The sequence below is a fragment of the Peromyscus maniculatus genome, chromosome 3, assembly GCF_049852395.1.
Source record: "Peromyscus maniculatus bairdii isolate BWxNUB_F1_BW_parent chromosome 3, HU_Pman_BW_mat_3.1, whole genome shotgun sequence".
NCBI lineage: Eukaryota > Metazoa > Chordata > Mammalia > Rodentia > Cricetidae > Peromyscus > Peromyscus maniculatus.
This window is the reverse complement of record NC_134854.1, coordinates 69047741-69065266: the sequence shown is the minus strand read 5'-3', so window position 1 is coordinate 69065266 and position 17526 is coordinate 69047741. Positions and strand designations below refer to the sequence as shown.

Here is a 17526-nt window from a genome sequence, read left to right as displayed (position 1 = left end):
TCTGGTAATGGCAGTCCTTTTCTATGCTGCACTGAGGTTAACCTTTTCAGTTGTGACCTGTGAGTGGGGTCCTGTGGTTCTTGTCTTTCTGTGCCTTGCTTATTTCACTTAACGTAATGCTTCCACTCTTAACCATGTTGGCACAAATGACAGGCTTTGATGCTTTCTTGTTTTCTATTGTGTATACATGACACACTTTCATCCCCACTCATCCTGTATAGGCTGACTTTGGGATGAAGTGCTACCGTGAGCTCAGGTGCAGAGGCTTCTTCCACACACTGATGGATACATGCCTGGCAGTGGGAGTGCTGGATCATGTGACAGCTCTCTGCTCAGTTTTCTGGGCCACTGTGCTGTCTTCCAAGAGGCTGGATTTGCATCCTCACCAGCTCTTGCTGTCATTTTGATGACAGCCACTTCAATGCAGACAGGTGATACCTCCCTAAGGCTTCCACTTGGTTTCTCTAGTGGTTTTTGATATTAAGTGTTTTTTTTAAAAGATTTATTCAGTTTTATTTTATGTGCATGAATGTTTTGTCTGCATGCATGTATATGTACTACGTATGTGCCTAGTGCCCACAGAGGCCGGAAGAAAGCATCTGATGTCCTGGAACTGGAGTTACAGACAGTTGTAAGCCACCATGTTGGTGCTGGGAACTGAACTTGGGTCCTCCATAAGAACAAGCCAGTGCTCTTAACCATGGAAGCATCTCTCCAGCCTCTAAACATTTTTTTTTTTCATATACCAGTGGACCATTCTGATCAATCTAGGCCCATTACTTGTTTTAAATCAGATTATTTATATTTTCATTATTGAGTTCCTTATCTGCTCTGGATGTTTACTCCCTCTCAGATGTATAGTTTGCGAGTGTTTTCTCCCATGCTGGAGGTTGTCTCTTCCAATCATAATTTTTTTTTTTTTTTTGGTTTTTCGAGACAGGGTTTCTCTGTGTAGCTTTGTGCCTTTCCTGGGACTCACTTGGTAGTCCAGGCTGGCCTCGAACTCACAGAGATCCGCCTGGCTCTGCCTCCCGAGTGCTGGGATTAAAGGCGTGCGCCACCACCGCCCGGCCCAATCATAATTTTGTAACACTTGTGTGATGGCTCTTCCAAACTATGATTAGGGTCAGCATCAGGGTCAGGGTCAGGATCAAGTGTCAAGGTCTGTGTCAGGGTCAGGGCCAGGGCCAGGGTCAATGTGAGGGTCAAGGTCTGTGTCAGGGTCAGGGTCAAGGTCAGAGTCAGGGTTAGGGTCAAGGTCAGGGTCAGGGTCAGGGTCAGAGTCAGGGTTAGGGTCAAGGTCTGTGTCAGGGTCAGGGTCTGTGTCAGGGTCAGGGCCAGGGTCAGGGTCTGTGTCAGAGTCTGAGTCCAGGGTCAGGGTTAATATTAGGGTTAGAGCCAGGATTAATAGTAGGGTAAAGGTCAAGGTTAAAGTTAGGGCTAGGGTTAAGGTTAGGATTAGAGCTAGAGTTCAATTAGGGTTAGTATTAGGGTCATGGTTGGGGTTAAGATTATGGTCTGGGTCAGGTTTCCTCAAATGGCCCTTGGTAAACACTTTGGATTTTCTAGCTTTTATGAATTGTGTGGAAGGCCTTTACTTAGCTTGGCTTCCCCTGAGAAATGAGTGTTCCATCAGCACAGGTATGCTCTATGTCTCTTACTGCATCTTACAATTTTTAATGAATGAATTTTCTCTTAGGTTCTTCTCCTGTTGTCATGGCATGGCACAGGTTAAAATCTGCACATTTTTCTACTTCCTCTACAATATCACAGTTATAAATTTGTTTTCATAGTTTTTAATCCTTTCAGAAAGATGGTTGGTAGCATGAGTGGGTTCCCTGAATCTTCAATAATTGAATCGTAACTCTCCCCTTTCCTTAACCATGATCCTGGCAGTGGCCTCCTCCATCCATTCAGGCCAATTGCCAAGAAACTGCCTTATTTACTTGAGTGCAAGTGGATATTAAAGTGATTTGGCCCCACATAGCTGCAAAGTATGACAGACATGTTACATTTGAAGGGGACCCTTAGTAAAGCTCATTAATCACTTGCTAAACTGCCTCCACCCTTATTCGAGAACACAGAAGGCGAGTTCCATCCCTGCAATATTAATTTCTTGGCTACTTTCATGGATTCAGGGCCCATGATAAATGTTTTTACAATGAATACCAAATTAACCCAAACTGATTAGCGTTTATAAGTTATTAATGTGATGTCACTTTGGTCTGGTCTTCTCTGCACACACAATGTTTCATTAACTACTTTCTTCTCTCTGGAAAGATCAATCTTGCTCCTGTCACTGCATCTGTCAACTCCAGTACAATGCTCCCTGCCCCTTGTTAGCACAGGCAGGCCCCAATAAGTGACAATGCCCTTGGGAAAGTTGCATCCTGGGCAGGGTGCCTCCATCACTCAGTTCCTTGCTGCTGTCCAGTGAGGCCATCAATCTGAAGAGACCCTTGGGGGCTCAGTGGCGTGGTTACCTGGGACTGGGCTTATATGACTCTTGGGGGCCAGATGACTATGGACCTCACTGGGGCTTGGGGCCATGGCTTGTAGGGGATGGGTGAAATCGGTGGTGTGGCTGGGCGATATGGATACTGTAGCTCTTGGGGGCTGGTTGGCACAGTTTTCTGGGAGTTTGGTAACATGGCTCTTTAGGTGCTGGGTGGCATGGCTATTGGGTGCTGGGAGACATTAGCTATAGGAACAGGAGCATCATTTGTCACCTGACAACATCTTCTTAAAGGCACAGGTACCAATTTATGGGGAGCTAAAGACTCAGAAGAAGGCAAATTGACATCATGCTTCCTGAACCCCAACCTTGCTCCCCTGACCTGAAGAAGGGCAGGATGTGCGGCCTGAGAGGGTCACCCACAATCCACTATTGTGTCATTGAGCCCACTGGACACCCACAGAAACATCTGCCTGCTAAACTGTTCTTCAAGGAAGCTGCCTCCCCTTCCAGACACCGAACTTCTCATTGATAACACACACGTTCCTTCCCTCTCTATACCTCCTTAATGTGAATGTTATAGCATCAAGGCACACAGTGACTTTAAATGAAGAACTCAGTAACTGCAGCGACTCTGTCCACTGTCAGGAGAACTCCTGCACTGTGGATAGAGATGACAGTATGGGGGGGCCCATTTCCAGGGGAGGAACCTGAGGCTCTGGGCAGGTGAGGAGTTGGTATCTTAAAGTCACGCTTTCACCTAACTACAAGAATCAAGATCTGAACCTGGCCTTTCTATTCTAAAGCTCTTCTTAGTAATGATTACTGCAAAAACAATAGTTTTCTTTTCCCTCTAAGGCTCAAATTTAGCCACGTCAATAGTTCAGACTGACAGATGGTCTGTGGTAAAACCTTGGAATTTCTGATGGGTCTTCTGGATTTAAAAGCCGCTTTCTTCTTGGTTCTTGGTGTTTCCCTCCCAGCTTGGAAGAGGCCTCCTGTCTGCCCTTGAGCTGGGTATGTGTGATGGTTCAGGGCAGATGTAGTAGCTGCCAACCCCTTCTGTCTGCTCTTGGCCACATAAGAGGAAGCTGATGTCCCCTTTCCATAGGCCCTGCTCTGCTCCACGTCTGCAGGACAGATGTTCCATCCTCAGGGCTATAACCTCCCACACTATTACTCCATTCCACAGGCCATTCTGGTGTTTGGGGGGTACATCATCTGTGGTTGAGATGGCGCTGTGCTAACATGGATCTCACAACTGTAAGGGAATATTGTAACACTCTTTAAGGCAGAGGCCTAAAGGCCACATGGTGAATCCAGGGTGGGTGTGAAAAACTTTCAGGTCAGATTTTTCTGAACCCTTCACTGACTCCCTGAAAATGAGTCAACATACTGTCTGGAGGGTGAGGGATGGGCCTATGCATTAATGAGAGGGACGTAGTGAGTTCCTCTATTCCCTTCAGCTGTTGATTGGCATAAGAGGCAAACAACCTGAGGATGGACTTGACTGGAGAGCCACTGCCACCTGGTCATGGCTCTGATGACATCTGTCACTAAGGAAGGGGAGGCCTCAACTTGGGCCTGTGCAGAGTGGAGAATGTAGGTGGAGAAGGGGAGGGAGGGAAAGGGCTGAGACATCAGAGCACATGTGGGCAGGCGCCAGAGCCAGCCAGGATTCCAGTGACCCAGCTGGGGCAGGAGGTCAGCCCTCAGGGGCAGTTGGGACTTGCTGCTGAGCTGAACTGACCTGATGACCACTGGATCAAGCAGGCAGTTGTGAGGCCCAGAATTGGCAGCTTGTTCCCACAGTTGTGCCCTGGGTAGCAATGTTTCATTAAGACATCAGGATATAAGGGTCTTGGTTAGAAATGAAAAGGTCACACATACAGAGCAACTGTCCACTTCCTAAGCTCCTGTGTGGTGGTTTGAATGACAATGGTTCCCATAGGCTCATATGTTTGAATGCTTGGTCCACAGCTAGTGGAACTATTTGGGAAGGATTAGGAGGTGTGGCCTTGTTAGCGGAGTTTCAAAAGCACATACCATTCCCAATCAGTTCTCTTTCTCTCTGCCTTGTGCTTGTGCATCAGATATGAGCTCTCAGCTACTTCTCCAGCACCATGCCCACTTGCCTACTACCATGATGGTCAGGAAGCTATAAGCAAGACCCCAATTAAATGTTTTCTTTTATAAGTTGCCTTGGTTGTAGTGTCTCTTCATAGTAACAGAGTCGTAACTAAGACACATCACTATCATGGATGCTTTCCTGGAATGGATAGATATAACAGTAGGTTGGGGACCATTTCAAGGGAGGAGAGACTAAGGGAGAGGGAACAGACACAGAGGCTGAGAGCGCATGAGTGCTCATGAGATAAATGCTTTCTGTAAGAGGTAGAGGCCAGGGGGAAAAAGAGATCATCTTTCTCCCAAGTTCCCAGAACCCAACAGTGTCTAGAAGGGTTTGGAAAGGGAGCAAATGAGTTCATGAAAGAATGACAGATGTGTGCATTCGGCAAGGACTGGCCTCCACTGGTGGCTAACTGGCCAGCCTCAGCACTCATCAGCCACAGTGGCCATTCCCCAGAGTTCTAGGGGAAGGGAGAATGCTTGGGAACACAACACACTCTGCCTTGACATCCTGCCAAGAGAATTGCCATCCTAACCCTTCAAATACACAAACTGATCCGAGCGATGATTCCTGACTCCCTGGGCCCATGACCTTTCCAGGAAAACCATTCTAAGGTCTAAACAGCCATATAGTCTGTGGAGTACTTCATCATCAAGTTTAGCTTAAATCCCCTGGCTTCTTAGCTGTATTCTCCTGTTTTAGAACAGTCACCTGATGCTGCTAACACAGCCTCTCGTGAGTAGGGAGGTTAAGAGCAAGCATCCTCTTCTCAGATGGAAGTAAGACCTTTGAACTCCTTCCTTGAACACCCCACCCCCATGTGCTGTGTTCACCTGCTTCTTGAGGTGTGCAGTCTCAGAGGCCCACTCCCACCACCCACAGGCTTCCTGGCCAACTTCACCAATTGCTCTTCATTTTTCATATCTTGGGCTATTGAAGATTTCCCAGAGGCCTTATTAAATGCTCTTTTCAAAGCTGCTCATTTATCACTGTCGAGGTAGCAAGCCAACCTGAGAGGAGCCGTCTTGGTCTTTGATCTTGAGAGTTCTAGCAGAGTCCAGTCCTGAATCCTCAATGCTGTTTAATGTTGTGCACTGTCTCTGCAAATATTTCCCATAATTCTTGAGGCCACAGGAAGAAAGCCCCCTCCCCACACCCCGCTCTAACCCTCAGCTACTTCATACATACTTCCAGAGCTCCTACACTGACCAGCTCAAGACAGAAAGCAGCCTTTTCGTAGAAGAAGGAAGCCACTGCCTTGCCTCTAGCCCATCTGCTTTGATTAAATGGCTCTAGCAAAAACAAAATCCAGGGCAGCAAAAAGCTATTTCTATGCCAGTTGATTTGATCAGTGCAGGGAGCATGGATGCAACCTCACAAATGGGAGGTGGAGCCTCCAGAGCATCAGAGCTCTCCAGAGAAACCCTGGGCTCCTCCGTCAGGCAGGCAGAGGTTCATCTGAAGAGGAGACAAGGAAGATGGACCCTTGTGAAATTCCACACTTGCTGTAACTCTGCCTGGGTACCGTAGGGTCCCTGTGAGCCCTGATTAATTTGGCCAAATTTATTTCCCTACATCTTCAGTTTTGGCAACGTTTTTTTTTTTTTTTTTTTTAAGAACGTGGCTCCCTGTTGTGAGCAAACTGTAACACTTATGCAGCAAATGGGAGTTGGTGTAGCAGAATGAGGGGTCCCTAGGGGAAATGTCTCCCTTGCTTCCATTTATTCCTCTCCTCTCCTCTCTTCTGCTCCCCTCTCTTCTCTGCTCTTCTCTGCTTCCCTCTCCCTCTCCTCCCCTCCTCCTTTTCTTCTTCTCCCCTCTCTAAGACAGGTCTTACACTGTAGCCCAAGCTGGGTTGGAGCTTATTTGCAGCCAGGCTGACTTCTGCAATCCTTCAGCCCCAGCCTTCTGAACTTCTGAATGCTAGGATTATAGGTGTGAGCTATCCTGCCTGGCGTCTCCCTGTGCTGTGATGGGGCACAAGACCCCGACCATCTATTCAGGTGCACTCATTCTGGACCACAGGATCTAGAAGTCCAGTACAGCTGACTCCAAGTGAGAGCTGTCTATCAGAGGCACACAGAGATAGGTTGAAGATGAGCAGAAAGCCTGGTCATATTCCTACGAGTTGCAAGGCGGCTCCATACCATAGGCATAGCTCAGCACCCCGAATGGCGGGGCTGTGGGGTTCTGAAAGCTCCTTGGTGGAGCTGACTGCAGCTGTGTTCTCTGTTCCCCAAGGAGATTCAGTCATTGCAGCATGACTCGCGATCATTAGAGCAGATTTACTGCAGGGAGCAATATTTACCTTTAAAAATAAAACGGCGAGGAGGGATTTGTTGCCTGTCACTTAATAGATTAATGTTCACAAGGCTCCTGATTGCAGCTTTCCTTGCAGACGCACAGCTCAGGGACTGACTGTGCTCACGGTGGTGTCCCCGGGGTGAGGGTTCTCTCAGGTGAGGACACCCAGTGGGTCAGGATAATCCTCCTGGGTTTGGAAATGTTACCATAACATGACCGTACGTGTTCACTTCTACATTGTCCACAACTGTGTTTGTGTTAACCAGTAAGAAAGAAGCAGTTGGAACAGAAACCACAGGCCTGCCTGCACAGTCCCAAGCAGCTGCCATTACAGGACTTTGCTGATTTCCAACATATAGGACTCATTCCCCACCCTGGGTTGTAGTGCTTCTTAGAGTCAGTACACAGACCTACATAAGGGGTTCTGAGTTAATGTAAGCTTAAACTCAAGGATTCAAGGAGCTTGTTTGTTCACAGCTCTAAGCCCAAGCGCCAGCGATGAAAACTGGACACTGAGTTCCTTGAAACAGAAAGGGAGTACTCTTCCCTCACCGTGAGTGCTGAACACACAGTCCTAGATCCCAGCTAGTTACTACCCTCTGCTTAGTCTGTGCTTAATGCTTAGGACCACACACAGATACGAATGAGCTAATTAGACAATCGTTTATGCAGTCAGTTTTTCCGAACACCAGTAAATACTTACTGAGCACCAGGCACTCTTTGCTTTATACTTTTATGCTCAGATGGCGAGGAGAGACCTAGCTACACCCTGCATGGCACTGCATATGACAAAACATTTTTTTTTTCCCCACGGTGAAATGTGGGGCTGATCTTACGGAGGGTTCCTGACGGAGCATCTGCACTGGAGAAGTCACATCCGGGAAGCTGTCGCAGTCAGGGTGACACCTGCTCTGTTTGTTGTTACTCTTTAAGAGGTCAAGCAAGGTCATGCTTGTCATCCTCTGGCTTCGCTCCTGTGCATTGGCTTTGGACAGGAAAGGGACTGACTTAATGAGAAGCTGGAAGCATCATCTACAGACTCATCTTCCTCCAAATGCCACTGGATGGATGGAGTGTGAGCATCGTCTCCTCCGCTGTCTGAGGGCGTGGGTGTGAACCTAGCAGGGTGCACGTCCAGAGGCTTATTGCTAACCACGGCTTGATAAGGAGCAGGTGGCCTGTCAGGCACACAGAGACCTCGGCAAGAAACCAAGTGCTGGTGTCCTTTTCCCAGTAACAGAAGAGAGAGCACTCTGCGAGGATGCAGCTTCTCAGTTCCCTCCCCCTCCCCCACTGCTGTGGCTGGGCCTGGCGCACACCACATGCATAGGTGCCTGTGGAGCCAGAAAAGGTGTCAGGTACCCTGGAGCTGGAGTGACCAGCAGGTGTGAGCTGCCTGACATGGGTGCTAGGAACCAGACTCAGGTCCCGTGGAAGAGCAACAAGTGCTCGTAACTGCTGAGCCATCTCTTCAGCCGCACGGATTAGTCAGCTTTAAAGCTGCAGTACCAGGACACTTCTCAGGCTCCAGGACAAAGCTGCAGGTGCTTTCTGTGACAGCACTGAGGGATTGTCACCCTCCACCCTGGGTGTTCCTCAGTGGTTCTTTCCAATGCTACATTGATTTTGGCCAGTTAGGCCCACTGAAATCCCCTTTTGGCTAGACACTTGGGGAATAAGAGTCTTCTGTGGCCCCATGCTTTTGTTCTTCTGAATTAACTCAAGACAATGGGACTGAGGTGCAACCAAGGACGTAGCTGCAACCAGATGGGAGACAGAGTGGTGACTGAGACACAGCCACCAAGCCGTGAGATCTGAACACCAGAGGGGCTGTGCAGGAAGACCCTGCCTCTTGAAACGAAGCTAAACGGGACTCATAGCGATTACCTGTTCACCTGGCTGTGACACCTGTCATGCTGGGGCCATGACATACACATTCTTCTCTTAGTTGTCCAGCTCATCCCCATCACGGACTCACAGCCACGAGTGGCCATGGTCAGCTAGGGATGGGTACATTCACACCAAGCCTTTTCCACTACACTGTCTCTGATAGTTACCACTGATGGGCAACTTGACTGGACCAAGAACCACCAGGAAACCACACCCCTGGTGTGTCTATAGGGCGTTCCTAGATCAGGTTAATTGAAATGGAGAGACCCATCTTGAATGTGAGTGGCTCCTTTCCATGAGCTGGGGTCCCAGACTGAGTGAAAAGGAGAAAGTGAGCTGAAATTCAGTGTTCATTTCCCTCTGCTTCCTTGCAGAGGATGCAATGTGACCAGTTGCCCCATGCTGCTGGAGCCATGCCTTCCCCATCATGAGGGACAGGACTTTCGTACTGTGAACTGAGATAAAGTCCTCCTTCTTTGAGTTGCTTTGTCAGGTATTTTGTAACAACAATAAGGAAAGTAACCAACACACTATCCTTGCCATTCACAGGACTTTAAACATCTTGGTTTTGGGTTCATGAAGACCTTTGATGTCAAACTGTCAAGGCTATGCAAGCTCTGGAGGCTTCCCCATGCTGACACAGCTCACTGGGGCATGGTTTCATAATGATTAACATGTCCTCTTTCTCCATAAACTTCCAGGGATGAGTGTGAGTTTTCAGAACAGTGTATAGCAATGTGCAGCACACTGATGATGCCCGTGCAGTCCTCTGAGAAACTTCATCCATGCACATGGTTACAGGGGCCACCACTCTAGGCCCACTGGATATGAGAACTAAGAATGTGTTATGGTTTGGGTATACTCTGGTCCCTGAGACGCATGTGCTGAGAGCTTGGTCCCCAGGCAGTGGCACCATTGAGGGATGATTGGCTCACAAGGATGCTGATATTGTTCATGGGACAATCCATCAACAAATTCATAGCCAGATGCATCAAATAGTAGGAGTAGGCTGGTTGGAGGCACTGGTTCACTACAGGCATGCCACTGAAGAGTATTTCACCAGTGTGCCACCCCCACACCACCAACTCCCACATGAACACTTTTCAGCTGCCATAAGGTGAACACTTCTGCTCCACCATACACCATGGTATTCTGCTTCCTCATGAGCTCAGAAATGAAGCAGCCAGCCAACCATGGACTGAAACTTTTGAAACCCTGAGCCCAGAGGAACTCATTCCTGGTTAAGTTGTTTTTCAAGGTGCTTTGTCATAGTAAAGGAAACCTATTGAGTGCAATAAAACATTCCATTTGTGTGTGTGCATGTGTGTGATGGCTGTGCTTGTCTGTACACACACATGGGGAGGTCAGAGTTTGAGGTTAGGTGTCTTCTTCTGCCACTCTCTAAATTTTCTTTTTTTGTTGGAGACAGAGTCTCATGCTGAACCTAGAGCACTCCATTTCAGCCAGACTGGCTAGCCCAGGAGTCCCCATGGTCTGCCTGCTACCATGCCCAGTCCTGGGATTATAGATGTACATTACTACACTTGGCTTTTTTTTTTTGAAGGTTTGGCAATCCAAATTCAGTTCCTCATGTTTGGATAGCAAGTACCTTATACTCTAAGCCATCTCCCCAGCCCACCATGGTCCATTTTTTTTTTCAAATGAGAATTCTCTATCTGAAAAGAAACAATGATTTTATATAATCAGATACTTTGGTGCATTTATCTAAAACTCAACCAACACACACACACACACACACACACATACACACATATACACACGTCAAATGTGTTCAGTAATAAACAGTTTAGAAAACATAAACTTAGTAAAAAAACAAAATACGGCTGCTGAACCCGGCTTGCTTACCAGCTGCTGGCCTTTCGGGCCCCACCCCGCATACTGAAGCTTTGCATTGCTGACTTCTGGTGGGTCCAGACTCTGAGGGTCCCTGAGGAAACAGACAGACAAACAGAAACAAAGCACAATGTTGGGAACCGAGAAGATACTGTGCCTCCACTTATCCTCTGATGGAGCCTTCCTCTTTTCCTGTCTCTCAGTTACTGAACAATACGTCTCACTCAGCTTCCACCGGATTTCTGCAGATGTACATAATTTATGTGAAGCTGAAATGCGTCCACTGCTACTTAATCCAAATGGTAAATATTCATCAGGAGAAAACATGCAGAGAACTATATAGATCAATTTTTAAAATGTCTAGGGCAGTTAAAATGAAACGAAACCCACAGCCAAGCAGCAATAAATCCCACACCCGATGTCTTCATCATTGGCTGTCCTGGTAGATAATTCTTTTCTAAGTATGAAGCCAGGTCATCCTGACCTTCGAAAGCCAGTGGCCTCAGGATGAATTGTATTCTCTCACAGACACAGAGAATGAGAAAGGGAGAGGGTTCGGGAGAGGGAGAGAGGAAGAAGAATGATGTTTTTCCTTTTCAACATTTCTTCCCTTTTTCATTCCCTTTTATTTTGTATAATTTTCAATTGTGTCTACATGGGAGCCAGCTTGTAGATCTACACATGTGTGAACTGCGTATGCATGTATACATGCTCATGTGTGTGTGCGTGCATGCGTGTACATGTGGGAGCCAAAGGTTGATGTTGGATGCCTTTCTCAAGCACTCTACACCCTAATGTTTGAGTTAGGGTCTCTCACGAAGCCTGAAGCTTGTCAATCTGGCTAGCCTGGCTGGCCCGTAACCCCTCAGGAACCTGCCTTCCCAGTACCTGGATTGCAAGTATGTGCACTTAGTTTTCACATGGGTGCTGGGTACACAAACCCCTTATACCATCACAGCAGCATTTTACTGACTGAGCCATCTCCCAAGATCCACATTTTTCATTCTTAATTTACAGATATGGAAAATACGTTGACCATGAAATACTGTCTGTATATTCAAATGTCCTAATAAATAAAAGCCGTGGTAAAACACCATGAAAACTCCACGGGTAGAAAGGACGCTCTTCACATTGTTTTGAGGGTACCACCCCACCTGCAGAATGGCATCTGCATTCTCAGGGAGCAGGATGGCCAGGGGAGCACCTGTCCTGATGTCATAGTTTCTGCACAAAAACAGAGTCATGAAAGTGTTTGCTCAGGAATAAGGGGAGAATAGGAGAGTCGTCACCTGTCTTTGGGAAAGGAAGGCACTGCATTTGAGGGTCTCACAAAGGGGAGGGAGCAAGAGGGAAAAAATGTGAACCAGGCCTTTCAGTGACCAGGGTTTCAAACACAGAAAATTCTAGAGTAATTTGAGCCATACTGCCAAAATCAAGGCAGACAAGCAAAACCGGGAAGACATAGAGGAGGAGAAGCTGGGGAGGTGAGATTTCCATTGCCTCAGCGGAGTATGAAGACAGGTGAGAGGGGGCAGACATGGGGGAGGCAGCTGGGACAACAGCCTTCAGGGAAGTAGAGAAGCTAGGAAACATGGGATGTCTGGACATTGCAGATCACAGGCAGGTTTTTAATAAACTCCAGACTCACCCCCTGCCTCTCCGTGTGTGTGTGTGTGTGTGTGTGTGTGTGTGTGTGTGTGTGTGTGTGTGTGTGTGCCCAGCATGCACATGCATATGTCTGCAGAAGTCAGAGGAGGGCGTTGGAGCCCCTAGAGTTGGAGTTACCAGAAGCTGTGAGCTTCCCTAGATGGGTGCTGAGAACCATACTCTGGTCCTCTGAAGAGGAGCCTGTGCTCTTAACTGCTTTGACTGCTAAGATGGCTCTCCAGCCCAGAGAGTAGGTTTTAAAAGTTATATCATTATAAAAAAGGCCATGTGAGGTGATGGGTATGCTAGTGAGCATGAGCTATCAGTCTGTAGTGTGCTGACAAATCAAAAAATTGTCCGAATGTCTTAAAATACATATTTATTGTTGGTTAGTTTAACCCTTCTGTCCCCTTTAAAAAGAACAAAGTTTTCCATAAACTACAATAGAGTGATTTGTGATAGTTGAAAAAATCTCAGAAGGGCACGTGCAGTCTTCTAGCTATAATGTCTTACAGGGATTTAAGAACATATGCAGGTATGAAGGTCTTTATGAAAAAGAAGCAAATAATCTGAAGCCAGTTAGGTTGGTCAGCTAGCTACAAGATTGAGTGAGATGGGTGGAGAGAAGTAGGGTGAGGGAGGGTGGCATTTCTCAGAGGCCATGCTTTTGTATCAAATCAACTGACACACAGGTACCCTCTCAGGAAATGAGGGCATGGCCTTCTTTATCTAAAAATGTTGTGAAAGCCAAGAGGAATGATGGGTACTAAGTCAACAGTACTCCAAAGATACAGGTCTCTCCTCTTTCCTACCTAGCAAGTCACTTAACATCTCATACACTTAACCCAATGATTCCAAGATCCCCCAAATGAGCTGCCTGCTGGGGTGGCAGCAAGCCATCCAGGGTGTCCTCAAGGGGAGAAAGGCAGGAAGTGGTTGGATTCCATCACTAACAGCACAGAGCTTGGGCTGATAGAGCAACTCAGGCCAAGTACTTTTTCCCCATGTGTGAATTGGAAATATTAACGCTCGCCTTGTGGGTAACATCCAGTAATGCACTGCACATAGAGATGGGCAGCCCAGGGCTCCCGCAGCCATGTTCCTCAGATGCCAACTTAATCCTTGATAAACTGACAGGTAATTAATTTGGCCACACATTATAATGCATGTGTGTGTCCTCAGCTTTTCATTTAATTAGTTGGGCCAGTGGGTTGAGTACCGATAAAGTGTTATTGTAATGACTATCTATATGAAAGTTGTTTAAAACAGCCAATCATTTATCAGACATAAAGACAAATTTGCTCGCTGGGACTCAGCAGTGAAAGCAAACTGGTGACTCCCTAAGGGTACAGGTGGCAGGAAACTGGGCTTGAGGTCACCTCCTCTTCACCCATGCTTGCTATAATGAAGTAAATCTCCATTTTCACACTGGGATCCCATGGCATCAGATTGTTGTGCTTTCTAGTTAAAAGAAGGCTTCAGGGTGACAGTGCTAGTGTCCCTCCACTGTGTGTCCTTGCTTAGTGAATATTCTGCAGTTTCTCATCATCTATCAGCCCCCTACATGATGATCATCCTTAGAGAGTCCTGCTCAGCCTTGCAAACACAAGGTTTCTGTTGAATCTGCCTCATGCATCCATACGTGATGGAGAACCACTGGAGAGTTGCATGGAAACCGTGTGTGTGTGTGTGTGTGTGTGTGTGTGTGTGTGTGTGTGTGCGCGTGCGTGCGTGCGTGCGTGCGTGCGTGCGTGTGTGTGTGTGTGTGTGTGTGTGTGTGTGACTCAGTTGACCACTGACCATTGCCATAGCATTCTGGCGAGTCCTGGATTCTCAATTTCATTCCACTCCTTCATCTCTGTTTCTGTTTCCTCTGTGTGGGGCAGGCGGATGGCCCTGTGCTCACCTCCAGGAAGAACCTGTCACTCCTCTGTGTTTTGAGGGCTGGGTGCTGCACCCAAGCAGGGCTTCTCTGCTGAGCAGGTGGGAAGAACCACAAGGTCAGATCCACCTGCATCTGATGTTCCTATTGCCAAGTCCTGCTTCTTGCATCTGTCCTTTTGCGGCTGAGACACGTATGCTGTGGCCTGGAGACTCTTCCTCCTCAGCTCGCTGGTCCTGTTCTTTTCCTCTACAGGTGACATCCCTGAACCCCCTGCCTTCTCACCCTCAGCATATTTAAGATCCCACTGACTTTTCAGGAGAGCACACCTTCTCAAGACACACTGGTCCCTCAGCATCAGGTCAGCATCCTCTTCTTGTCGGAAGAATGCATTGTACTCCAGCCTGGAGCCAGGACTATTTTCCCTTGCACTTGGCTTCTGGGAAAACTTTATTATTACTACCGTGCTTTAAATCACTCTAAGTGCTCACAAGAGCTGACAATAATGTATGCACATTATTAATATCTTGTCTAGGCTTTTACATTTGTCATCGTCAATTTATGCTACCTCTCACGGAACCCCATGGTTGACTCTGGGGCTCATCGGCTACTGTGTGTGTCCTATGGGTTTAGACAAATGCGTCCTGCCTCACATTACTGTGTCAGCATCACAGGGAGTTTCACTGCTGGCTCCACACGCTCTCACTTACCTGCTCTGGCAACCACTGTCTTCTCAGCTTCCGGTTCTGCCTGTTCTAGAAAGTCCCACATCTGCAGTCTCTTCAGACTGGCCTCTTTTTTTGAAGATGATGAGCTCAAGCTCTCAGATTTGGCCTGTTTCCAGGACTACACTCACTGTCACAGTCCTCTCTCTCTTTTTCATGTTCCTAACCCTCCAGGGTCCCTGAACAAACTAGACAAGACAGTGGAGGGAAGCACCTCACCTGAGCATCTAAGCCCTGCTGGCCTTTCTTACCCACATATCTTTTTAATCCTCTCCTCCCCCCCCCCCCGCATGGTTAACTAGGGCTGGGAGATAGCTCAGTTGGTAAAACTCCCGTTGCAGAAGCATGAGGACCCGAGTCCCCATCTCCAGCCTCTGTGTAAAGGTTGTGTGTGGAGGAACATGCCTGTGACCCACCCCATCACCGGGGAGGAAGAAACAAGCGGCTCTCTGGAGTTTGTTGGCTAGCCAGTGGGCTCTAGGTTCAGTATGAGACTGACTCAAAAAATGAGAAGGCCTAGTTCCCGTTCTCACGTGGAAGACTACAGCAGTAACCTCTGATGCATACCCCAGCTGTCACATGTGTATCCAACCTGTGGCCTACAGGCCACATGGAGGCAGTGATAACAACCAGTGCAGCCAAACACAGAACTCACAAGCTTACTTAAAAGACTATGAATATTTATTTATATTGTATTTTGTAACTTGATTATGTGTTTCTTGAGTACGAACTTTATAGGCGACAAAGACAACATCGTGTCCCAGTGTTAAAACATTGGACATGCCTGACAGTCTGGCCTGTGGTCCCTACCATGTGCTAGGTTATTCTGAAATTCATTGTGTGTATGTAAGAGGGAGGGACACAAAGGGACTTGCTGATTAATTTGGGGGCTGTCTAGTGCCCTCCCCCATCCCTCCTCCTTTATCTTTCTTTACTCATTTATTCTAAGAGTGTGCATCTATGTGCATCGGGCTCTGTGATGAATCATCTCTGGGTAGAGATGGATTGGTGAAAAAATGATTAAGGAAGAATAAAATGATCTGGACCTCACATAGCTCAAAATAATCACAAGATCCATTCTGATTTTGCTTATTTGAGCAATAAACAAAACAGGGCATAAATCATACTGGATTCTGAAGAGTGAATTAGCGCCCAGCCAAGTTTGCTCATTTATCTTCCAAAGCTATTTTGAGGGATTGAAAAGCTTCCCCAACAGCAATGGCATTTGGGAGGAAGAAAAGCTAAAATTTGCGTTTTTTTTTCCTGGCTCTAAACTTTCATGACTAAATCATAAAAAAAAAACCCTAACATTTTCAATGTCAAGTATTGTGAGTTTTCTCAAGTCTTCTCATATGCTTAGCAGAGTGGGAGACACAAAAAGACACATGTTCAGGCCTAGGTAAGCGCTATCCATAGTAGGTACACACTGATTGCACATGCACAGTGCGTTAGCAAGGGGCAGATTAGCCACCTTTAGTTCCTAAGAATAGTATTCGGAAGAGTCAAAACCTCCTCACTCCTGCTGCCCTTTTCATAAACTCCAAGGCATTCACTTAAGTTCGTGGGTCAGGAGTCCCATGCCATCAGTACTTCCACAATGGCTGGCAGCTAAGCCCTGCCCGTGTTAGATCAGTGCCCCCACCCTCACCCCTACCTCATGCAGGATCTGGACTCTGATCAGTAAAGTGTGATGGGACAGCTGGGCTGAACTGCTCCTGAGGGACCCCATGTGCCTCATGGACACACTGATTGTGAAGACACATGGAAACAGAGTCTGCCCTATTATGCCCCATGTCTGCCTGATGTCCCCAGGTCAGTCCACCCTCAATCTGCCCTGTTAAAGGAAGACGGGGACAGGTCAGGGTGGGTCTGGGGGTTGGTTGAACTGTGAAATATTTTGGCAGAGGTAAGCATTCTAAAGCAAAGTGAGGTAACGATTGCAAAGCTCTTCAAATACCCACAAACCGTGGAGCTGTGTAATTTAGATCTGTAAATTAGAGGTATGAGAAGGATGTATCAAAAGAGCTTGGCAGGGGAAGCAAGGAGGGAGAGAGAGGAGGAGAAGGGTGAGAAAGACCAGGAGGGAAGGAAGGCATGTTCCAGACCCTTCTATTTCATATGTCCTCCAGTGAGCTTGAGTTGACCTCCAGTGCAGAGGAAGCCCTGCCTGAGCTATCTGGTGCCCACCCTGCTGGAAAGCTTGAATAGTGGGCAGCCTAAGCAGCCCATCCTTGTCTGTCCTGTACTATGGGATCAGCCAAAGCCTGCTAAGCCAGGCTTTCTCCTCAAACTGTCCACACAGAGCTAGTAGCGCTGGGCAAAATTCACAGGCTAGTGGTGGCTTCCTCTCTGCCTGGCCTCCAGCACCCCCACCCTGAAAGCCACTCCCTGCTGCAGGTGAGACCCCAAACTCTGCATTCTCTTTTGCCTATACGGCAGATCCCTCTCATGGTCTTATTCCTCCTGGGCCTGTTGTTAGAGGAGCCATCTGGTCAGTGTGTCCAGCCACAGATCATCCCATCAGAACTGGTGGTGTGGGAGTCTGCCACATGAGGATGAAGCGGTGTTAGGCTCGCGAGGCCCCAGTCACAACAGGCTGTGCAGCCCTGGGCTGATGGCTTCACCTCTCTGAGAAACT

At 47.6% G+C, this 17526-nt stretch overlaps 1 protein-coding gene across 4 annotated transcripts in view; it reads right to left on the bottom strand.

Annotated features, from left to right (window-relative positions):
• Dpp6 (dipeptidyl peptidase like 6) overlaps positions 1–17526 on the bottom strand; it is a 790869-nt gene that overhangs the window by 158086 nt on the left and 615257 nt on the right. For all 4 annotated transcript variants that reach the window (XM_042273279.2, XM_042273275.2, XM_042273278.2 and 1 more), the window contains exon 7: positions 10647–10728. In XM_042273279.2, the coding sequence (XP_042129213.1) occupies positions 10647–10728 (82 nt within the window). The remainder of the gene's footprint in view (positions 1–10646; positions 10729–17526) is intronic.